Source organism: Episyrphus balteatus, chromosome X (genome assembly GCF_945859705.1).
Source record: "Episyrphus balteatus chromosome X, idEpiBalt1.1, whole genome shotgun sequence".
NCBI lineage: Eukaryota > Metazoa > Arthropoda > Insecta > Diptera > Syrphidae > Episyrphus > Episyrphus balteatus.
Window position 1 is genome coordinate 3,399,757 of NC_079138.1, and position 24,928 is coordinate 3,424,684.

Genomic DNA, 24,928 nt, shown 5'->3' on the forward strand with positions numbered 1-24,928 from the left:
ACTTAGCAAATTTGAAAAAAAAAAAAATAACTTGAACATGAAATTTGACAATTTTTTTCAAAGTTTTGACTTTGAAATTTTATTTCACAAAAAGTATTCGCGAAAACTACTTAAATCGAAAAGCATTTGAAAGAATACAAAATAAGCTTTCAAAAAAGCTATTGCACAGTATTCTATGTCTTTTTCTTGATTTTATGTATTTTTTTTCTTATTTAAGGTTAAATTTTCAGAAAATCGCCCCTCCCACCGGAACGAGGGGTGATACAGCCACCTTCACATACAATTTTTTTTTTAGGTTATACTGAAGAACTATTTCTTAAAATAAAGTTCACTTTTTAAACAAAAAAAAAAAAACATAATTCAAAATTATAGGTTTTTTCAAATGTATTAATATTTTGTCCCCTTACTTAATTTCCTGGATAAAAATAAAAATTTCAATGAAAAAAGTTCATAAAATTCAAGAAGTCTGTTAACTTTAGTTACAAAACCAAATAAAGTGACAAGAAATGTCTTATTTATTAGTAGAAGTAATTAATATCACAAATCGACCTATTCTGCCCCACTGGCGGCGGTAATTTCTGTTTGTTTGGCGTTGACTCGAAGGTGATTCAATGACAAATAAGTTTTTAGCCATGGTGCGGCAATTGATCGGCGAACTTGAAACTTTTGCTCGTGGTTCAGCTGTAGTTTGGCGCTTAAAAAAGCTTCAGTGGTTTAGATAAAATTCGATTTTTTATTCGGGGTTTATTGAATTCATAATCCGATACTTTTTATATATATTTTTTTATAGGCAAAGTGAAATCTTTATTAGTTTTTAATTTTTAAAAATTTTTTCTTTTTACTTCTAGGGGACCAGTATGAACTTCAGTTCAACCAAGCTCAGAAAATCCCAACAGTGGAATCTAATAGTACTAATAACGAAGAAAAGTGTAATAGTAATAAAAGTGCCATCAATTCAAGTTCAACTTCGACTTCAAAATTTAGAAAAGTCACAACTAGCAAAGAACAAAAAGAACAACAAGAACAACTTACATCAGAATCAACACAAGAACTTGAGCTATCAAGATCACAGCAAGAAACAAGTTGTGGTGTCATTAGTCAACAATTACAAAGGCAACGCCAATTTCAATCTCATCGACAGCAAAATATCAATTCAAACGGAAGTCCACGCCGTGGGGGAGAAACAGAAACACAAACAGAAACAGCAACAACATCGGCAACAGTCAACACTGACGCTGAAGCCGACGTCCAAACTCACAACAAATCAACAAAATCCATTAATAATAACACAACTGAAACTGAAGAAGCGTTATTGTGCGTGTCGTCATCGTCATTGTCAAAAAGGCCTTACAGAAACTATCGTCACCGAGATCCGAACCACAAACGTCGCAGTTCAGACTCAACAGCCACCTATCAGCTTCAGCAGTTTCAATCACAGCAGCTTGCCGAGGAATACATCCCATGCAAATGGTGCGGGGGTCAAAAACCACCAAAACGTGATACCGATTCAACGAGTAAATGTGGCCAAAGTCAGGAGAAACGACCAACTTGTGCTGCTACTGTTACTACTACTTCTACGAAAACTAAAGCCACACATAGAAGACAGTATTTCGAGCCTGGTCCTGTTGCTGTTGCCGAATTTGGTATTGAAAACGATTTTCGAAATTCAAAAAACGACAACGACAACAACGACGTCGAAGTCATCAAATCCAAAGCCAAAGTCGAAGCAAGTGAAGAAGACGTTTCTAATCAACAACAACAACAACAACAACGGAGAAAACAGCATCACAAATGTAATATTGAGAAAAAAGATAGACAATTTAGCGAAAAGGACTACGAAGACTTTGAAGACATCAGCAGTGTTGATAAAGAAAAAGAAGAAGAAGAGAATATCATCAGTGACGCCACAAATACAGACGACGACGACGTTGACGACGACGAAAAAACCCTTTTTGCCAAAACTAGCAATAGTCACCAAAGTAGATATAATAATTCTAGCAATAGCAGCTTTAGCTGCTGTTCAAATAGTAGCAATTGCGATTGCATATGCAATTGTAACGTTTGTATTAATGAACAAAATAGCACTACTGCATCCCATATTACCAATACCGAGCTAGAACCAATTATACCAATTCATCTATTACATTTGACAAAAAGTCCATTACTATTTAATCAAGAAGAAGAAGAAGTAGAAGAAGAAACAAATCCTAATGAAGTGAAGATAGAAAATATTGAAGACTTTGAAGAATTTATAGAAGAATTTGATGATAAATTAAAAGATAATGATAAAGACAAACACAAGGAAAAAGTACTAGTTAATGAAGAAATTAATCAACAACAACAACAACAACAACAACCACCAACTGATTACAGTAGTAATAATAGACAATTTATAACAGGTAATAATTGTAGTAGAAGAAGAAAAAGGAAAAAAGTTTCTACTACAAATACAAGTAGTAGTAAAAATAAATCAGTATCTTGTTTGCAATGTTATCCTCATACAGCAAGAACTCTAGCTAACAATAACCAAAGTAATACCAATCAACAACAACAACAACAACAACAACAACAACAATTTTACAACAATAATACTAATAGTAATAGTCGATTAACTGTAAGTACTAATAATAAACAAAGTATAAATAACAGTGCTGTTCTAAGTACTATTCCAACAAGTCGAAGTGTCAACTTTGACAGTGCTCTACTTAATACAACAACAGCATCGGCATTAGGACAACGCAAATGTTCAGTAAAAAGTACCAATACAAATAACAGTGGTGATTATTCAACCTCACAATCGCAACAACATCATCGTAGACGATCTAGTGCTAGTCAAAGTGTTGCAACTACTGCTGACGGAGGTGGATTAGCAAGTAGTAGTAATAGTAGTAATTGTAGTATAACTGGTGAAAATAATAGTACTATTTGTGGTTTTGGTGTTGGTGTGATAAGTAGCTTTATCGTTAGTGATTATTATAATGATGATGATGATGATTTTATCGATGATATTGTCGGTGTGAAAAAAATCGCAAATCGTCTGGACGATGTTACTGATTGCGATAGTTTAAGTGAGCAGCATAATTTTTCAGATGCTCAAATTGATGATATTTTAGGTGAAGAAGAAGACGAAGACGGCGACGACGATAATATTATTGACGACATTATTGACGACGACGACGATCTAGAACAAGAAGAAGAAGAAGAAGAAGACGATAACGACAACGACGACGACGAAGAAGAACAAACTATTCCTCGTCGCCGATGTCAAAGTGATATAGATATAAGTAGTGCTATCGGATTAGGTCGTGTAAATCGAACAAATTCTAAAAAGTTAGTTGTTAACGCGACAGAACGACCATTGCCGTGTATACACGAATACGATTCAATAGAACCACCAAATTTCGGTGGTCAACAACAAAGACCAAAAAGTGCGGGTGTTGTTTGTCAACATACGCGTCAAAGACGTTCGTCCTTTTTATCAACATCATTATCGTCAAATCGAAGCAGACATTTATCACCGCCTGTTGTCGGTAGTGTTGGAATTGGTATATGGCAGACAACAATTAATGTATCTGCAGCAATGAATGCCGCATCAAATAATAACGGCGCCAATAATGGCGCCGTAGGGGGTGGATTGATGGGTAATCGAAATAACGATGATGGCGGTATGTCGCAAGGTGGTGATAATATTGAGCATATGAATGGAGGAATCGGTGAGTTTGTTTGTGTCAAAATTTACCTACCTATTTTGCAGAGATTTTTTTTTTCTAATGTCAAATCGAGCTTCTTTTTTTTCACGCTATCATATGAATTTTTTCAAGTCTAGGATACTTTTGGTGTCTTTTTTCAATACCTCGTAAGGGGCAATACCTACCCGCGAATTTTTTTTTTAAATTTTAATTGTTGGAGGCTGGGAATCGAACCCAGACCTTTGGCGAAATAGTTTATCGCTCTTTTCGGTTATATCTTCGACAGCATTTATATCTACACGCAAACGCCGCACAATGGGACAAAACTAAAAAAAAGCTGGCATTTAATCAAATCATGAAGTTGAGTATTTATTATTTGTACTAAGTTGAATCTTTTTGAAATAAAATCAGTAAAAAATATACTTTCAAAATATTAAATGAATGAAAAATAACTTGAAAATAATGAGTTTTCTGCACTCTTTTAGTTGTGTTTGCCGTAAAACACCAATAACTTTTATATGTCATTTTGTTCTGCATTTTGTCTAGTTTTAGAATATGAAAAGTTTTCTTGCTACTTTTTGCTATCCTGTGAGAATTGTTCATTTTTAGTTGGTGATGTCATTTTCCATAAATGCCCATTTTTAGTACAAATTGAGAGTGATAAAGACATATAAATTATTAAATTGAATAAATTTATTAAAAAAAAAAAAAATAAAAATAAAATAGTAAAAAAAACATAAGAAATTTCAAAAGTGGCAACCCTAATTTTTTTTTTTTATTTTTTTTATAATTGCAATTGTATTACTATTTTATAAAAGGCATTTAAAGTTTAATTCAAACTGATTGAAATTTTCCGAGAAATTTCGAAAATCTTAAGAAAGTGTATGGGTGGTAACCCTAAAAATAGGCGTGGCCATTCGAAATTTTGGCTATGAAATAAAATTTGTATCATTTAGATCTGTTTCAAATTTCATGTGTCTATAGCTCGTTTGGTTGATTTAATGCCACTTTTTTGCCATTTTGCCCCTTTGTGCGCCGTGCAAATCCGCAATATGTTGTTCTTATTTCTTGTAGTACAAATTCTTTTTCTCAAGCGACAAAACTATTTTGATCCCCAGTATCTTTAGTGTGGCCAAAAGTGTTTTATTGTGCTGCCAAATTTCGTGAAAAAAAAGAAGCTTGTATTATTATTCTTCCCAACCCCCTTCCCCCCCAAAAAAAAAAAAATAATTTCACCAGCAGTTTTTTTTTAAGTGGCCAAAAGTGTTTTATTGTGCTGCCAAATTTCGTGAAAAAAAAGAAGCTTGTATTAATGTTCTTCCCAACCCCCTTCCCCCCCCCCCCCCCCCCAAAAAAAAATAATTTCACCACCAGTTTTTTTTTAAGTGTGGCCAAAATGGTTTATTCTGCAAATTTTGCTTTTTTGACATTAACCATATCAATATTATCCACCCACCCCTCCCCTTCCTTTACTGACCTTTTTTATCGAATAACTATTATGAAAAAAAAACGATATTTATGTTCTTCTATATAGGCGAGGGCACAGCGAGTGTTATGGGTGGTGGTGGCATCGGTACACCTAATATTGCCGAAACTACAAATGGCACAACTATTGGGCCAGCACAAAAGACAACTTCATCGACAGCACAAAAGAAGCCCGTACGACGGGGTGGCAAAGCCCAACCCGATCGGCCCGTACGAGCGTTATTTTGTCTTGGTGTTAAAAATCCTCTCCGGAGTTTATGCATAAGTGTTGTTGAATGGAAGTATCCTTTTTTTTAATATAACTTTTTTTTTTTTTAATTTATTATTTTTTCTTCTATATTTTTAAGTTTTTTTTTTTTAATTTTGGTAAGCAAAAAAAAAAATTTTCCTTAACTCGTGTCCAATATCAAAAAAAACAAAAAAAAAACCTTAATTCATCCTCCATCGCAGACCATTCGAATATTTAATTCTTTTAACCATATTTGCCAACTGTGTTGCCTTAGCCGTTTATACGCCGTATCCTTTTAGTGATTCAAATCAAACAAATGCCTATTTGGTAAGTTATCAAGTAACAAACAAATAACGCTGGTAACGCTGTACAATTTCAAACAAAATTTGTCAAAAAATTTTTTCCTCCTTCCACAGGAAAAAATTGAATATGTTTTTTTGGTAATATTTACTGCAGAATGTGTTATGAAAATCATAGCGTACGGATTTATGTTGCATCAGGGCGCATATTTAAGAAATGGATGGAATTTATTAGATTTTTTCATTGTTGTTATAGGGTAAATACAATTTTATTATCATTAAATGCCATTCATGTGTCTTAATTTCACCCTACTTAACTATTTCTATTTTTACACTATCATTTTCCCGCAGTATGATAAGTACGGCGTTATCAAATTTAATGAAGGAAGGATTTGATGTTAAAGCTTTAAGAGCATTTAGAGTACTTAGGCCATTGAGATTGGTATCGGGTGTGCCAAGTAAGTTTGAAATTTAAAAAAAAATTAAAAAATTAAAAAGATATCTGTAGAACAAAAATGATGTATAAATGAAAATGAATGAAATATAGGTCTTCAGGTTGTACTAAATTCAATTCTTCGTGCCATGGTGCCTTTATTGCATATTGCTCTATTGGTCTTGTTTGTGATTATTATTTACGCTATAATTGGATTAGAATTATTTTCGGGAAAGATGCATAAAACCTGCCAAAATAATGTTACAGGTAAATAAAATTTAAAAAAACGATTTCAAGACAACAACGATAGGAATTGGAGTTTTGGGAAGACTTTTTTTTGTACCAACTTGATTTTTTTCTTTTCATTAAAAAAAATTTCCACTAAAGCTTTTAAGTATTTTAAAATCCAACCTAAATTGATCCATTTTTTTATTTGATTTTGTATCTAAGTGTTTTTTGATAATTTTTCTCGATGTGAGATTTAAAGAACGGAGGCACAAAAGTACTTAGCAGAAGTAACTGAATAAGACGAATATTTTGATGAAGATATATAGTAAAAGCCTAATAACGGTTGTCAAAAATCAATTGATTGACAAACGATAGAAACTATCAATTGCTCGAAATTTTGGTATTACAATTGTCAATTGATAAGATTTAAAAATTATTGAGAATTTTGACACAATTGTTCCAAAAGACTTCAAATGTTTACAAAGCAAAAACAAACTTTTTTTCATCATCATCATTTTCAAAGTGAAGTGCAGAACATTGATGATAATATTTTTTTTTCAGTAATTATTATATTTTGACCAAAAATAAATGTTTAATTCAAAGTGAAATATTCGTCATAAAAGAAATACTTTTCGACTAGAAATTTTAAATTTATAAAAAAAATTGGTAAATATCAATTTTTTTTGACAACTATTACACAGGTCAACACGAAATTTGAGCTTGGGTTGTGACTATGAAATTATGATAGATATATTGATACCTACTCATCTGGAAAACATTTCCCTTTTTTAATTTAATTTGCTTTTGAAGTCAGCAGAGCAATTTCCAGTATTCAAGAAAATCTGTCTTTTTTACAAAAATAGTCGGACGTAATTTTGGCAAAAACTCGAGAACGTCTTAACCGATTTGGCTGATTTTTGTTTTGTTTTCTTCATTTTAATGCTGTTTTCATATTCATATTCAGAAAAATAAAAAAAAAGAAGAAAATTAAGAAGAAAAAAGAAAAAAAATTAAATCGAAATTTTCGTTTTGTTCGAATTTAAGTCAAATGTCAAACTAAGTCATATTGAAATTCTTTATTTATTGAAAAATTAAATTAATTTGTTTGCAATTTTGCATAGTATTTTTTTTATTATTTTGTTGCATATACCGGATGTCTAGAAAGTAATGGATGAAACGAAACTTAAGATCTCTCAGAATTTGGTAGCTTCTTCAGCCCAAATCCTTACGGTTTTCGATCAAATATGCAGTTCTTGTGAAATTTCCCTACTTTGCAACAGTATTTTGCTTCCTCTGCCCATAATTGATTTTTGTTTTTTTACAATTCTTTCAATAAAACATTGCTTATTATTAAGTTTCGTAAAAACTCAATATCTTACTTTTATTTCAGAGCAACAAGACGAAAAAAATTTGTATTGTGTGACTCTGGTTCATTATTTTTAAAACTTATCCCGGTATTGCAGTTTTTAAAAAAGTATAAAAGTTTCCAAAGATGAAGTTAGATCAAAAAATATTACAGTTTGAACTCAAAAAACAGGAGTTTTCAGATCAAAAAACCCTTGTATTCATCATAACTTTTTTCTTATAATTTAAGTCGAATAAAGTGCTCAAGCAAAAATGTAGATCTTTTAATTATCTACATTTTATACCTTAACAGTTTTTTTTGTACAATGCACGGTTCTTGCACTACAGCTCATAAAACTCGAGTTAGACTTACAGGGTATGAAAATTGTATTTTTGCTCCCAACACTACAAAAGCAAATCTTAGGAGTTGAAACGGTGATTATCTATTGTTTTGGTTTACCATAAACCCAAAAAGTGCAAATTAAACCCAAGCACAAAAAATATTTTTATTTTTGTCGACCTGTGTAATTTCTATCATTTGTCAGTCAATTGCTATTTGACAACCGTAATACGGCTTAAAGTCTTGAAAGCTTGATATAAAAAATTTAAAAAAAAATTTCTAAATTTCTATTTTCCCAAAACTCCAATTTCATTTTGTTTTCTGTTTTAAAATATATACCTGTAATATGCATGATTCTTACTTATTTTTTTTTTCTAACTCACTCATTCTCATCTTAACTCTTCAAATCCGTCTGACTTCTTTGCTGGTTGGTAAACACTTTTAACTCTTATTCCGCTTGAACTTGGAAGGAGATTATATGGAAGATGCACATCCATGTGGTAGTTCAGGATACCACTGTCCACCGGGATTTGAATGCTATGACAAATGGGAAGGTCCAAACTTTGGAATAACGAATTTTGACAATTTTGGACTAGCCATGTTGACGGTGTTTCAATGTGTCACACTTGAAGGATGGACAGATGTTCTCTATAATGTAGATTAAAAAAAAAAATTTTTTTTTATATTTTTATTTTGTTGAATTTATGTTTTTTTTTTTTTTTGCTTTTGTCTTTTTTTTTTTTTCAAAGATTCAAGATGCAATGGGCAGTACTTGGCAATGGACATATTTTGTATCCATGGTAATATTGGGAGCATTTTTTGTAATGAATCTAATTCTTGGTGTGTTGTCTGGTGAGTTTTCAAAAGAACGTACAAAAGCAAAAAATCGTGGTGACTTTCAAAAGCTACGCGAAAAACAACAAATCGAAGAAGATTTACGCGGTTATTTGGATTGGATAACACAAGCCGAAGATATCGAACCTGAAGCTGATGGAAATTTGATACAAGATAGCAAACAAAAACAACCAAATGAAATGGATTCAAATGATCAATTGGGCGAAGAAGGTCAAGAGCAAATAACTGAATCGTGGGTACGAAAGAAAAAGAAAGAAATGGATCGTGTTAATCGTCGAATGCGTAGAGCATGTCGAAAAGCTGTTAAATCACAAGCATTTTATTGGTTAATTATACTGTTGGTTTTTCTAAATACTGGTGTGTTGGCGACAGAGCATTACAAACAACCTTCATGGCTAGATGATTTTCAAGGTAACAGAAAAACACAAAAAAAAATCATTTTGATTTTTTTTTTTTTCATTGAAGAAGTTTTTGAAAAAATTTAGTCAATTTCTTTGTTAATATAAAGTTTTTTGTTTTGTTTTACAGATTATTTTATTTAACTGTTAAATTCTATAGAATTTTTTAATAAATTCAGATTAATTTTTTTTTTTTTGTCAACCAAAAATTATTTTTACATTTTTGTAGAGCGTTCAAAAATAAAATTATGTATCTTTTTTTTGTTGAGCGCCAGACCACACCGCCACCGTTTGATTATAAAATTGCGCCGTACAGCCGCACACTGCCTTCGGATTAGTGATGGGAACTTTCTATCGTTGCAGAATATTCATTCATTCGATAGTTCAAAAAACCATTAATTCATTGATTTAGTAACTATTTTCATTCGAATAACTTTTTTAATTCAAATGATTTTTGGATTCGATGGTTTTTTTTTTTTTTTTTTTTTTTATTCGTTAGTTTTTTTTGGTTCGAATATTTTTTTTGTTTTTGTTTCAGAACTGCAAAAAGTGAAATAAATTATCCTCAAATTTTTTCTACAAATCCAATACTCATAAAAAGTGAAAAAAATTTAGTAATAAGTAAACTGAATGGTTGATAGCTTTTATTCGATAGTTTTATTCGATATTTCTTATTAGAATGAATTTATTCGATATCTATCATTTGATAGTTCTCATCACTCGTTCGGATATTATCCGGCAAACAAGTAATTTCTGTTCGTTGTTCGGCGTTTAGAAAGGCATGTGGCGCTCTTTAGCGGAGGTTCGGTGAACTTACATTTTTTCTATTATTTTTTAATGATAGGCCCCGAATAAAGACCATACATTTTGTTTGCCCGTCGAACCACCGCAGAACCACCGCAGAACTACCGCTGAACCACCACCCAACTTTGGTTCAGCGAAAAAGTAATATTTTGGTTGAACTACGGTGGTGGTTTGGCAAAAAAGAAGTCATTTTTGATCGTGGTGCGGTCTTGGTTCAGTGGTGGCGGTCGGCGGGCGGCGGTGGTGCGGTGACTCGGCACTAATTCGACTCTCACAAGCTTCGATTTTTCTAATCTAATTAATTGACATAATATTGCAAATGATAAATTTTTAATTAATTTCAGATAATACAAACGTATTTTTCGTGGCTTTGTTTACATGTGAAATGGTCCTCAAGATGTACAGCTTAGGTTTTCAAGGATATTTTGTTTCGCTATTTAATCGTTTTGATTGTTTTGTTGTGATCGGTAGTATAACAGAGATGTTATTGACCAACACGAAAATAATGCCACCTTTAGGTGTGTCCGTGCTACGTTGTGTTCGTTTGCTGCGAGTCTTCAAAGTCACAAAGTTTGTACACAAATTCTAGCATTTTTTTTTCGAAGAATTTGTTTTTTTTTATTAATTTTTTTTTTTTTATTTTATTATAGGTACTGGCGTTCTTTGTCGAATTTGGTGGCTTCATTATTGAATTCAATTCAATCCATTGCCTCACTTTTGTTGCTATTGTTTTTGTTCATTGTTATTTTTGCCTTATTAGGAATGCAAGTATTTGGTGGAAAGTTTAATTTCGCTCCCGAAGAGGAAAAACCTCGGGCGAATTTTGATAGTTTCGTCCAGAGTCTTTTAACTGTGTTTCAAGTGAGTTTAATCTCCATTTATCATTGAATATACAAAAAAAAAAAAAAAAAAACCGGAACGGTTTCAGATACTTACTGGTGAGGATTGGAATGCTGTTATGTATGACGGTATACGAGCCTACGGGGGTGTTGCATCAATTGGCATATTAGCATGCATTTATTTCATTATCCTATTCATTTGCGGTAATTATATCCTTTTGAATGTGTTCTTGGCCATTGCTGTGGATAACTTAGCTGACGCTGATTCATTAACAACGGTTGATAAAGAAGAAGAGGTAGAAAAAAAAATTTTTTTTATTATTTTGATTGATTTTTTTTTTTTTTTTTTTGTTTCTTGTTAGACTGAAGAAAATAAACAAAAGTCACATAGTCCATCGCCAAATATGGATGGGGATGATGAAGACGGCATGGATGAGGATGGTCGAGATATCGACGATGAAGAAAATATGTGAGTTTTCAAACGATTTTTTATAACAAAAAAAAAAAAATCAAACCCATGTTCCGGATTTAGTTTTAGTTCATTTTGGGCAAATTTAGGAAAATTAGCAAAATAAGCTCATACTATTTCAGTTTATTAACAATTTTAACAGGGAAAAATTTATAGAAAATTGGACAGCCTTTCGCTCAAGTAACTAAGCTTATAAAACTGTTATCTTTAATTCACAGGGATGACGAAGAAACTCTATCAGAAATGAAAATTCGCTTAGACAACGAAGACTACGAAGAAGAGCAAGAAGGTAATGTTTATTTTTCAACTATCTTTAATTTTCAAATATTTTTATTTTTTTTTTTATTTTGATTTATTTTTTTATAAATAAAAAAAAATATTCAATAAAAAAAAACCCAAGCCCTATATTATAGTCTTAAAAAAAAAAAAAAAAAAAACAAAAATAAATAAATAAAAAAAATATCCAAACTAAACATAAAAATAAATAAATTTTATTCACAAAATTTGTTGCAAAATTACACTTTGAATAAAAAAAAAATTAATAAATTACAACAATTCAGAAGTAGTTCACGACCAAATAACAGCACGTCCACGGCGAATATCTGAAATCAGCGTTAAGAAGACTAAAAAACCAATACCACGTGGCTCGGCGTTTTTTATATTTTCACATAAGAACAGGTAAAAATTTTAAAACATCACAAAAAAAAAAAAAAAAACAACAAAACAAAAAATACAAAACTTTTTTTTTTTTTTTTAAATAAAAAACACAATTTTTTTGCAACAAATTATTCATAAAATATGTAAATCAAAAAAAAATTAATATAAAACTAAAAAATATATATATATATATATTTTAACATTATTTCCTTGTATCTTAAAAAAAAATTTAAAAAGCACAAAAAAAAAACAAAAGGCGTTCGTTTGGTTTGGAATTTAGAATAATTTCATTTTTTTTTTCATTTCTAATTTTGTTTTATTATTTTTCAACATATTTATTTATTTTATGTAAGAGTAAGCGCTCAAGATTGAATTTGGCTTTTTGTGAAAGTCCAAGGGCTACATTCAAAAAGCATCCAGACAATTCAGACCAATCTTTAAAACTTTTAATTATTTTTGTTTTTCTTTTAATTAATTAAAAAGTATTTAACATTATTTTACTTATGTTTTTTTTTTTTATTCTCTCTCTCTCTCTTTCTCTTTTATTATGTTCGTTTTATTTGTTTTTCATATTTTCTTACCTTCATTGTGCCTTCAATTTCTTCTATAATTTCATTCTCAAAATGGCTCTATAAAAACACGCTGTGTTCTAAATCTAAAAAAAAAAAAAAAAAAAAAAAAAAATTATAAAAAAAAAAAACGAGCAGAAGACGGAATTGTTTCAGCTCGACCAAGGCGTATATCTGATTTAAATAATGCTCCAACAAAAATTCTGCCAATCCCGCCAGGGTCGTCTTTCTTCATTATGTCGCAAACAAACAGGTTTTTAGTTAATTATATATTTTTGTTTGTATATTTAATTAAAAAAAAAAAAAAAAAAGCAGTAATATTTTTTATTGTGGTAGCATTTTTTGTTTAAATAAATTTCATTCGTTTGTGTTAATTTTAAAAGCCTTGTTTTTTGATGTGGATAATATCCATCCAACCTTCTTGTATTAAAAATCTGTTGCGGGATATCAATTTAAAATTAAATTTATTTCAAAATATTATATATATTAAATCTATAAAGATCATCAAATTTGGCACTCAAAAATCTCAGCATTGGCATAATTATTGATATTCCTTAAAAAAAAAAACGTCCTTATTTCGCAAGAGAAATTCCTTATATTTGGATGCATTTAAATATGGAGCATGATTGGATGTGGAATTTTAATTTGTTATTATTATATTTTCAATGTTTAATACTACATCATCGACATTAATACAAAAAAAAAAAAAAAAAAAAAAAACAAAAAATATTCCTAACCAAATTCGCTTTGCTACGAGGTTGATTTGAAAAATCATTACCAAAAGCCAAATGGTCAATGACATTTAGTTAGAATTTGTTTCCTTTTTGAGGGTTATATTGCCATATTTATAACATCAGCTTATAGTCTTATGCATTTTTAATACGACCCAGCCAGCGGTATGTACAATCCTCAATTGTTTCGATATTCCGGAGCAGGGAAATAAGTTCACAGAACAATATGTTATGAGTTATGTTCCACCACATTCAGACTTGGGGCCAAAATTGGACGGTAACACCTACTTTTGTTGAATGCATTCCTTAAAAAATAAAGTGCACGACTGGGGTCGCACGTACTTGCTCTTGCAGTTCAAAGCACTTTTATGTTAGTCTACTTGTAGATTTTAAAAGCTGGATCTAAATCAAAAAAAAAATTGATATTGGGGAAGAGCCGACATTTAAGGCAAAATTTTGTTAAATGAAAACAATTTTTTTTTTTTATTTGACTTTTTTGAGAAAAAATAAAAATGCAGTTTTATTGCCACTGCTTTAAATATTACGTATACAAAGTTTAATCAAAATCGTTAGAGCCGTTTTCGAGAAATTCGTAATATAGTATTTTTTCGTATGGGAGGTATACGTTCTAAACGAGATATAAAAAAAAAAACAAAAAAAAAACCAACTTTCAGAATTCCATAAAAATCATCTGTACCAAATTTGAAGAAAATCCATCCACCCGTTTAGGCTGTGGAAATGTGTACAGATGGACGCACAGACGCACGGACGGAATTGCGGGACCCACTTTTTCGGAATTCTCCATCATCGTAATGTTGGTTTTGATTAAAACCTCAATTTTTTTTTTCGACACGAAACCAATACTTGCCCTATAGAGCAAGTAAAAATAATATTTTCAGGTGGAACATAAGGGTTGGGGTCAAATTTCTGCCGGGGTCAAAATTCTTTTGTCAAAATTCTGTATTTCAATTTTCTGTTTTTCAAAATTCTGCAAAAAATTAAAAAAGCGCGCGTTTTTTAACATTTTCCAAACCCTTCTTTAATTTTTTGCAGAATTCTGTAAAATCATCTTCTTGAAAAATGATCTGCTTATTTGATTACTTACCTTAGTAATTTGTCATTCTTTGAATGCATATTAATTTTTATTTTATAAATTAATAAATTTGAAAATATTAAGAAAAGGTTTTTAATACTAAAAATTTTCGAAAATAATTCAAAATTTTTTAATTTATCAAATAAAGATGAATATTCAAAAATTTGAATAAGAAAAGGAATATTTTGTATCAAACAACATCGGTTCCAATAATTTATAGAATTTATTTAAAGAAAATCAGTCTATGCATTTTAAAAAATATTTGCGACACTTGAACAAAAAAATTTTGGAAACTACCAATGTTGAAGTACATTAATTAATATGCTATAAAAAAAAAAAAAACAGAATTGGCAGAATTTTTTTGGTTAAGTATAATAATGGCAGAATTTTGAAAAGCAGAATTTTAAAAAGCTGAATCTTGAAAAGCAGAATAGAAAAAAAAAACAGAATTTTGAAAAAACAAAATTTTCGTTAAAAAAGCAGAATTTTGAAAAGCAGAATTTTAAGCCAGAATTTTGACCCAATCCCGGAACATAACTTTAACACCCAATTTTTTTTTTTTTGTGAACTATTAATTTGGGACATTAGTCCATAATTATAATTCTTCTTGGGTTAATATCTGGAGTTCTTTTTAGTGTTTTTGAAAAATCTCTATAAACATTCTATAATTTAACTATGTTGAGAAGTGTTTGTTCCTACAGAAATTCGGGCAAAAGTCCTAAAAAGTATTCTTAACGAACTAACAATTATTTTGCTTTACAAATTTGGGGATAGTACAAACTGCTCGGTTACCCGTATCCAATCCACCGCCACAAGAGTTTGAAACCAAAGCTATTGCTCTCAATATAGGTTTTTATATTTAACAAACACGCTGGTTTTTACTAAACTAAATGTTAAGGAGAACATTTTTGGAGATTTATAGGAATTTTTCCGTAGCAAAAAGACTTGGTTCTTATTTGTCTCTTAACTATGTATAATTTTTGTTACTCATTCCTATCCTCATATTTATGAGTTTATTCGTATATCATGCATGAAATAATCACTTCAATATATCACAGCATATAATATCATAGGAAAACTCATCATTTGACAACTGATCATAATTTAATTTATTGCAAGGTTCGATTTGAACATATTCATTTGAGTTAATTTTATTTATAAATATTTATTTAAATTTTGTTTTAACTGTTGTTCTTGATGGAATGTTCCTTGGGTTGAATTTTCCTTTGATAGACTGGCCGTGATATTCTATCACTTGTGCAGTGATAAGTTGAGTTGAAACCATGCATGAAATGTATAAAAAAAGCATGTTGCTTTTGTTTTTATTATGTAATTTTTGTTTAAACTTCATTTATTTTTTTTTTGGTTTTTTATCAAAATCAACGCTGCGCATACTAAAACAAAAAAAACAAAAAAAAAAAAATCGTGCTTATTTGTATAGAATAAATTAATAAATTACAAATGAAAAATCTGTAATTTTAAGTTGCAAAATTCTATTGAAGGTATTAAATTAAATAAATTTATAAATTAAAGACAAAAAAAAAAAAAAAAACATGCAACTTTATATGTTTTACGTCAAAACTTACTCATTCTTTTCTGTTTATTTTTTTTTTGTTTCTGAAAACCACAAAAAAAAAAAACAAAAAAAAAATAATTTTACAAGGTTTCGAGTGTTCTGCCATTGGTTGTGCAACCATAGTCATTTTGGAAATGTTATACTGTGCTGCATTATGTTTTCATCAGCTATGTTAGCTGCAGAGGATCCACTGGACTCGGTGGCACCTAGAAATTTGGTACGAAAAATATAAATTTTTTTTGTTTTTTCAAATTTTTTTTGAAAAAAAAATTTTTTTTTTTTAGATCTTAAATTATTTTGATTATTTTTTCACGGCTGTTTTTACAATGGAACTGGTTCTCAAATTGATTTCATATGGCTTTGTTATTCATAACGGAGCCTTTTGCAGATCCGCGTTTAATCTATTAGATTTACTTGTGGTCTGCGTTTCTTTAATATCAATTGGTTTCAGGTAAGTGTAAAATAGTCTTTCCTAAAATATTTACATATAATATATTCCACCACTGCATTCTAAAGTTCTAACCGAATTATTTATGTAATTTAAAATAGAATTAATTAATGGGTAAAGGTTAAAAACTAGGAAGATGATTGAATATGTACAAAGAGTTACTTAGGATTTTTTGCATAGGTACACAATTTCAGCAGTGGTGTTTTTTTTTTTTTTTTTTTTTTATAAAAACGATACGAATCGGATATTATATTTTTATGCGGTTTAAACTATGTTCTTTATTTTATTTATTTAAAGGCGAAAATGTGAACTGAGTGACGAAAACTGCTCACGCAGGTATTTCATAAACCACTGTACAGAAAATTTAAAACAAAATTTAAAAAATTTAAACTTTTTTTTATATTTTTTTTTTGTTTATATTTTTTTCTGATGTACAAAAAACTATTTTGTTAAGTTATGAAACAGAACAACAACGTTTATGTGTTTTTGTCTCGGTGTATAGTTGAAAAAATTGATGTTATATTCACCCGTATTGCGAATGTCAATTATCAATTGATAATTGATAAATAATGAAATTTGGTATTTTGAAATCAATATCGATTCTCAAAATGTTTGCTTAGATAAGATATCGAAATTTAATTTGTATCAACTTATCAAATGATAGTTTTAAGTCGCAATAAGGGTGATTGTAGTTATGTTTCGAATTTATTTTCATCACAAAGCAAAAAAAAAAAAACAAAAAAAAATTCAAGAAAATGTAAAAGAGGGGCAATAGTAGAAGGGGATACGGGCTACCCGATCACCAAGAAAGTCCAAATTTTGAGAAAAAAAAAACTCACTGTAACTCAGTTTAAACTCACACCGTTTATAATGATTTTCAATTTTTTTTTTTTTTCATTAAAAAATATACCTTGTTTAAAAACTAACATTTGAATTTTTTTTTTCACAATTTCGTTGGAGCCGTTTTCGAGAAAATTAAACATTTCCGAAATTAGTATATGGCAGGTACCGTTATTTTTGGTCAAAAAAAAATTAATACCAAAAACCCCTCTGGAGAGTCTCCAAAAAGAGTGTGTCAAAATTTATTGAATAAAGCTAAATGGTAAAGCTAAATGGTACCTACACCCGTTCAAAGTTCCAAAAATTCCTGTTTTTTCACTGTTTTGCGAAGATCGAGCTATTTTCACTTTTTATATATTAAATTAAAGGTATAGTGTTTTTACACATAATTCAAATGATAAATTTGTTTAGTCTTACTTAAAAAATCTGACCTTAAAAAAAGAGCTGAGGTGCAAACTCTGCTAACAAACTTTCTATGTTATAGATTGATGTAAGGTACCTATCTGATCAAAATGTTTCTCGTACTACAGATTATGTATGTTTATATCGATTTAAAAAAACGCCTCTTTGTAGGTTATACAATGGTAGACGATCACTTCCTTTTTTTTATTTCCGCTATTTTCACACTTAAAGCCATACAAATTGTACACATTTCACATAAATACACTGCTGGTGTAAAAATATTAACATAAAAAGGACATTTCAATTAATTTTGTGTACAAATGTTCATTATAAAATAAAAACATATATTTTGTTAAATAAATTCAAACATATTTCTTATACTTTTTTTTTTCTTTCATTTTCTCCCTCTCTTTTCTTTTTCTTTTTTTTTTATATCTAGTTCGAATGCGATTTCGGTCGTGAAAATTCTTCGTGTTCTCCGAGTCTTAAGACCTCTAAGAGCTATCAATCGCGCCAAAGGATTAAAGGTATGTTTTTTTCAAAAAAAAAAAAAAAAAAAAAATTATTTTTGATTTTATAAAATTGAAAGCTTATTTGTTTTTTTTTTTTTTTACAAAACAAAATAAAAAAAAAAATACATTTATCGAAAAGAACATAAGAAACAGAAAACTAACTTGAAAAATAATAACAAATGCAAATAAAAAAAATATTTTTCTTGATTTTTTCTTTTATTTATTAATACACCCAATCTATGGGAAACGATGCAAGGGGCTACTTGTATTTTTTTTTTTTGAATTAATTAAAAAAAAATAGTTCTTGTACAACAAAATTTGTCAAAAGGGCTAAAATATTTAATACAAAAAAAAAACTTTTTTTTTTCCTACTAAAACCTGCTTCTTATCCCCCTGTTTTCTAAATATGAAATTAATTAAGGGGGTCAACAACTAACATACATACCTAATCTCTCTCTCTCTTGTTTTCTCTCAACAACAAAGTTTGTTTTTTTTTTTAATAATTTGATTCTTCATCTGAAAAATAACTAAGAAAAAAAAAATTCAATTTGTTGTTTTAAGTTTTTTTTTTTTTTTTTTTTTTTTGTAATGGCCATTTGTTGTTTTATATTGTTTGTTTTGTTTTGTTTTTCTTTTTATTTTATTTTATTTTATTTAATTTTTGTTTTATAAAATTTGTGTACGTTTGTTTTGATTTTATATTATTTTTTGGTTTATTTTTATATCGAAAACAATCTACAACAACAAACAACAAACAAATTCTATTATATTATAGCATGTAGTTCAATGTGTTATAGTCGCTGTAAAGACTATCGGAAATATTGTCCTAGTGACATGCCTTCTTCAATTCATGTTCGCCGTCATAGGAGTCCAATTATTTAAGGTAAAAAAATAATCCAAGCAAATTTGTGGAGTATTCTTCAAAAAAAAAAAAAAAAAAAAAAAACCGTTTCACAATAAACCCTTTTCTCTACCTATGCTTTCTGATTTTGTTGTTTATTTTTCTTCTTTTTTTTTCTATTGCACTTATTTGTTTGTTTGTATTTTCCAAAAGTTTAACGATAAAAATTTGCTTAGAAACAAAACAAAAATCCAAAATGACGTAGGATTTTTTTTTTTTTTTTTTTTTAATTCTTTTCTTAATTCTACATCATACCTATTTCTTTATAATACTCCATACTTGGTAATCTTTTTTGAATTCGTGTGTTATTATTCTTTGGTTTTATCTACCATGATTGCCAAGAGTGTGTTATTTTGTTTATTTATTTTTTTTTTTTTTGATAAATAAAACAAACAAAAAAAAAAAAAGTGAAAGAAACTGCTTAATTCGCTCGCATTTGTAGTGTAGAGTATTGAGGACTAACTTTTGTCTTATTTTACTTGAATTAATGTTTAATTTTTGTTTTAAAGTTTAACATTTTACCTTTGTAAAAAAAAAAATCAAAAGACTACACAAAATCGTTCCATATAATAGTCCCACATAATAACAAAGGCATTTTGAAGCATCAGCTTAGTTTAATTTAATTTATATATATTTTTTATAATTTGAGTATTGTATTCTTTTGTTTGTTCGTTTAAAATGTTTGAATATTTTAATTGTTTATATTTTTATTTTTATTTATCTTGCATTTTGTTATATATATTTTTTTTTTGTATTCAATAAAAAAAAGCAATTTTCGTTTTACAACAATTGTTTTTTTTTTTTTTTTTTATTTAAAAAAGAAAAAAAAAATAATAAGAAAAGTTGTGATAAGCAACTGTGGTTATTTTTTTGATTTTGTGTTCGAAAGTTTTATTAATTTTTGTTTTTTTTGTTAACTAAAAAGGAATCTTGTTTATGGAAAGTTTATGTGCAGCAAGTATATTTTTGAAAAGTAAACAAAAATGAAATAGCAAAAACATGGTTGTTTTAGTTGGACCTTAGTTTTCTTTTTAACTTTTAATAAAACAGCACGTTAATATTCTTTTTAATACTTTTTTTTTTTCTTTTAATAATTACGTTGAACTATGAACCATACACAACAATAAAATTTTGTATTCTTTCTTCAAATCACACCTAAAACAATCAAAAGTAATTTATTAGCGAAAGAAAAAAAAAAAAAAAAAAAATAATCATCATACGCAAATTTCTTATAAATACACCCGTATTGCGAATGTCAACTATCAAATGAAGAAATTTTGTTTGTTTAAAATCTGATTTTTGTTAAAAATTCGGTAAACTTTTTAATGAAATTTTTCAATTACATTTCAAAACGCTAACCGTTCATTCAATATTTGTTTTCAAAATTTTTGCTTAAATAAGATATTGAACTTAAATTTTTATCAACTATAAATTGATAAATTGTAAATCGCAATAGGGGTGAACCCGACAAACAATTTTGGTTCTATAAAGCTTTACAGATGCAATTGTTGCTTCTGTAAAGCATTATAGAAGCAAAATTGTAAGTAGGGAATATAAATAATAATAATACAAAAATTAGAGTGGTCCTTATATATCCTGATAGTTTTGTTATTTTTATATTTTGGTATATAAAAATATTTGAACACGAACTTTTTCTTAAACAATAATAATTGTGTCTCTTGTACGCTTTATTTTCTTAATTATACTGGTCGGAAAACAACATAAAAAAAAAAAAACAAGTCGGGAGCAAGAACTCTGTAAGGCGATTTTAATTAACTTGAGTGTGCTAAATTCAAAACTGTTTAAAGATTAATTCCATCACGTCTAGTTTTTGAGCTCTGCTCATCACTATTTTTGCTAAGGTCTCGAAAATTAATTTTAATAAAATGCTTAATGATGTTTGATCTAAAATGTGTATATATTTTTTCGCAATATTTTGCTTTATTTTATCCCAATCGGGAGGCAAAAACTGGAATTTACCTGAAATTTGCTTCAAAAAACCATTCGAAATCTTTACCACTAAGATTTTGAGATATCATAAATAAATTAAAATATGACTTTTTTAAGTGGTTTTGCAAAAAAAATTTTAATAGTGATGTAATTCGACGCCAAAAGTAACCAAAAAACCCATTTTTGACCTGTTAATATTCAAATATTTCTAAAATGTGAAAAGCCGGTAGGATTTTGACTTTGGATGATTCAGAATCAGCACACTAAATTTCTTTAGAATAGTATGGTTTGGTTCAAGTTCAAGCTCTATTTTCGTTACCAACCAGTGAATTATTGTTTGTTCCTGATGCAAAGAAAAAAAAGTCTATAATCTATTTTTAGCAAATTTAGTTTTCCAAAAATACTTTTTTTTTTCAAAAATTAAAAAAAAATCTTTTTTTTTTTTTTTTTTTGAAAATTTAACTAAGTTTCAATATTGGTTATATAAACGTTTTAAATACATTTTTAACTATTACGTGAAAGTCAGAAATGCATCTGGTACCATTGAGAGTATTAAGTTTAGTTTATTAGAGTACAATCAAAATCGGTGAAAATTTATTTTTTCAAAATTTAAGATTTATAGAATTGGGTAATTCAGAATTCTAAATTTTGAAGTACAGAATTTTAGAATACAGAATATGTAGTAAAATATGTACAGAATTTTTGAAAAATTTGTACATTTGTGTTTTATGACCCAAACACGAAAGTACAACACCGTTTTTACCATTAAAAGCCTTTAACTGCTGTAATCAAATTATAATTAATTAAAATACACAACAGAAGTCAAAAATAAATGTAGTTAAATTAATACCTATGATTATCTACCTTTACTAACAAAAATAAGGGCCACCCTAACATACACTTACAAAAAAGTTCTAAATATTATTTTAAATGTCGTTTTTTTTTTCTAATCAATTACAAATATTTCAACGAATAACATAAACTTACAAAAAAAAAAAAAAAAAAAAAATAAAAACAAAATCCTAAAAACACAAATAAAATTCTAGTACAAAAATGACCGCCCTTTTTTTTGAAATATAGAAAAACAAAAAGAACTTAAAATAAAAATCATCTAACCAAATCTACTATATTTTGAAAACACCAGAGATCCATTATTATATTGTTTTTACACATATCTCTTTAGAGTAGAAAATCCTTAATTAATTTTTTTTTTTTGGTTTTTAAATATACATAAAAGTATTTCCCACAACTCAAGTGAGCCCCACGCATTTAGTTTTTTTTTTCAGTTAACTTTATTATTATTTTTTTTTTTTTTAATTTTAAAAGTAAAAACAAAATAAAAAATAAACCTTTCATTAAAAAAAAAAAATCATACAAGACAATCGATACGTAGAAAATAATATGCTTATAAGAAATTTAATGCGTTAACTTTTGTTCTTAAATTTAAATTTTTTATATTAAAAACAAATATATTTTCCTTTTTTGTTTCTTTTCATACATGCACAATCAATACTTAATTAAAAAAAAAAATAAAAAATCATTATATATATTAAAATAAAAAAAAAATACAAAAAATATATATATATAATATTTTAAATGCATTTCAATAAAAAAAAAAAAACTATGTCTTCCCAATTTTTGGATCACACACGTAATCGTCACCTGATCAAAATTAAATAAATATATTTAATACATGTAAAAACTTACATTTAAATCACATGCTTTTTCCCTTTTTTTTCATTAAAACAAATATATATATATATATATATAAAAAAAAAAAACAATCTATACCACCACCTACCTACCTTCATATATTAATCAACAACGAATGAATTCTAATCAAATCAAATTGAAAATTGAAAACTGAAAAAAAAACCAAAATATAATTATATTTAAAAATCCAACAAAACAACCGTAAAAAAAAAAAATATACATATATGTACGTAAATATATAAAGTATGTTGTAAAATGTGTGATAGTTGCAATTAAAACAATCGGCAATATAATGTTGGTTACCTATTTGCTACAATTCATGTTTGCTGTAATTGGAGTGCAACTATTTAAGGTAATAGTAATATATATTTTTTTTTTTTTTAAATATTTAACAATAAGAATATTATTTATATAAAGGATGTCAAGGGAAAATACAATGAAATAGAATTTGAATATAATTTATTTTTTTCATAGGTGTTGTTGATATAACAAAGTTTTGTATACATTTTTTTTTTTTGTTAATGTTATCTAAACTTTCATTTATTTGTTCGTTGTGGTGCGTCAGTGCGTTAAAGCGTCGACAAATAACACTCGTTTTTTGTATTTTCGTTTTAATATATTCATCCGTTGCGTTGCGTTGGTGGGGTTTAGTTTTATTTTCTTGAATACAACAAATGACTACAAAACACAACTCATCAAAAGAAACAATTATTTTTTGAATACAAAAAAAAACCACCGAAAAGAGTCCTTGCTCAAAAGATGAACTTTGAAATTGTTAAATGAACTCGAAATGAATTTGTTCCAATCGTCGCCTTCACCCAATTGTCCATGATGAGTTGTACTATGATAAGTTGGGTTGAACCTACAGCATTACCATTTTCGAAAGAGCTCTAAGTCGATATCCTTCGAATAGGATATAAAATCTATGTTTTTTTTTTTGGCTACAATAAGCGTCCTAGGATCCTTTAAATTGCAAAAAGGCTTCTAAAAACAAATCTTAGTCACCAAAATATATAAAAAATATTATACACTCCTACTATCGATAGTCCTTGAAAAGGATACTAATTTTATCCCATTTCAATTTTTGCAATGTGTTTAGACTTTGTGACATTAATAAAAATAAAAACGTTTTAAATCTCAGACCGAAAAAGAAGAATAAACTTTTTTTTTTTTTTTACAAAAAATGATAGTTTATTACTGCGTCTTCGCTAACAGGCATGATTATTTGTTAGAAGCAATAAGCTTTTTTGTTGGAAAAAATTTAGGAAAAATATACTGAAATTGTTTTAAAATGTCCGGTTAAAAAATTTCCTTTTTGAATTATTCTCTCTGTTAACACACAAAAGAAGTTAAAAAAAAAAGAAAATTTGAATAAATATTTATTCTAAAAAAAAAACAAAAAGTTCTTTTAAATTATTTTTTTTATAAACTATTTGAGACGAAAATTGTTTAACTATTTTAATTTTTTTTTTTTTTAATTTTTGCATATTAACGGATTTCTCATCTTAACAACACTCTCCTAATTCTTTTGTGTGATCTTTTGATTGTTTTTGTTTTGTTTTCTAAATTTTTTTTAAATATTTTCATAAAATTTTCATAACAACATTTTTTGTATACTAAAAAAAGACTTCACACAACACACACATTAATTTTTTTTTTTTTTATTTGTTTGTTTAGAGTTTAAAGTTTTTACGCAGTCCAATCATTACTACATTTTCTATATTGTCAAATATCAATTTGATTGACAAATGATAAAAATTTTATTAATTGCACGAAATTTTGGTATTTGAAAGTTATTAGAATTACCTAGTTGAAATACTTATCAACTTGGAACTTTTAATTGATAGAAATTTTGATAAATAGCAATTATTTTTGACAAACACAAGTCTTTCGATGGTACTATTCACAACGATAATACAAATTTATTGAAATAATATTTTTCAAATATCCTTTTGATGATTGATAGCCAGAATAGGGCAGAGAGTTTTACATGATTAAAAATCTGGCAGGGCGTTCTTCATTTTCATTGATATTTTTACTCGACAAAAATAAAAAAAAAAAACATATGTTGAAGTAATTATTGTCAAAAAAAGGTTTTAATCATAAAAATCAACTAGAAATTTT

The 24,928-nt window shown here is 28.1% G+C and overlaps 2 protein-coding genes across 9 annotated transcripts in view; one reads left to right on the forward strand and one right to left on the reverse strand.

Moving 5' to 3' along the window:
- LOC129920542 (vacuolar protein sorting-associated protein 29) overlaps window positions 1-24,928 on the reverse strand; it is a 501,662-nt gene that overhangs the window by 276,968 nt on the left and 199,766 nt on the right. The window lies entirely within an intron of this gene.
- The window catches only part of LOC129920527 (voltage-dependent calcium channel type D subunit alpha-1), a 58,778-nt gene that overhangs the window by 14,359 nt on the left and 19,491 nt on the right, over window positions 1-24,928 (forward strand). For 3 of the 8 annotated variants that reach the window (XM_056001822.1, XM_056001824.1, XM_056001825.1), the window contains exons 2-20: window positions 849-3,713; window positions 5,224-5,455; window positions 5,625-5,730; window positions 5,820-5,959; window positions 6,054-6,160; window positions 6,250-6,402; window positions 8,518-8,702; window positions 8,797-9,313; window positions 10,449-10,674; window positions 10,755-10,965; window positions 11,033-11,239; window positions 11,306-11,412; window positions 11,631-11,701; window positions 11,973-12,090; window positions 16,126-16,255; window positions 16,323-16,489; window positions 18,168-18,255; window positions 19,016-19,123; window positions 23,049-23,156. In XM_056001822.1, coding sequence (XP_055857797.1) covers window positions 849-3,713; window positions 5,224-5,455; window positions 5,625-5,730; window positions 5,820-5,959; window positions 6,054-6,160; window positions 6,250-6,402; window positions 8,518-8,702; window positions 8,797-9,313; window positions 10,449-10,674; window positions 10,755-10,965; window positions 11,033-11,239; window positions 11,306-11,412; window positions 11,631-11,701; window positions 11,973-12,090; window positions 16,126-16,255; window positions 16,323-16,489; window positions 18,168-18,255; window positions 19,016-19,123; window positions 23,049-23,156 — 5,846 coding nt within the window. Of the gene's footprint in view, window positions 1-848; window positions 3,714-5,223; window positions 5,456-5,624; window positions 5,731-5,819; window positions 5,960-6,053; window positions 6,161-6,249; window positions 6,403-8,517; window positions 8,703-8,796; window positions 9,314-10,448; window positions 10,675-10,754; window positions 10,966-11,032; window positions 11,240-11,305; window positions 11,413-11,630; window positions 11,702-11,972; window positions 12,091-12,776; window positions 12,892-16,125; window positions 16,256-16,322; window positions 16,490-18,167; window positions 18,256-19,015; window positions 19,124-23,048; window positions 23,157-24,928 lie in introns of all 8 variants that reach the window. The other 5 variants (XM_056001826.1, XM_056001827.1, XM_056001828.1 and 2 more) reach the window with 5 other exon arrangements.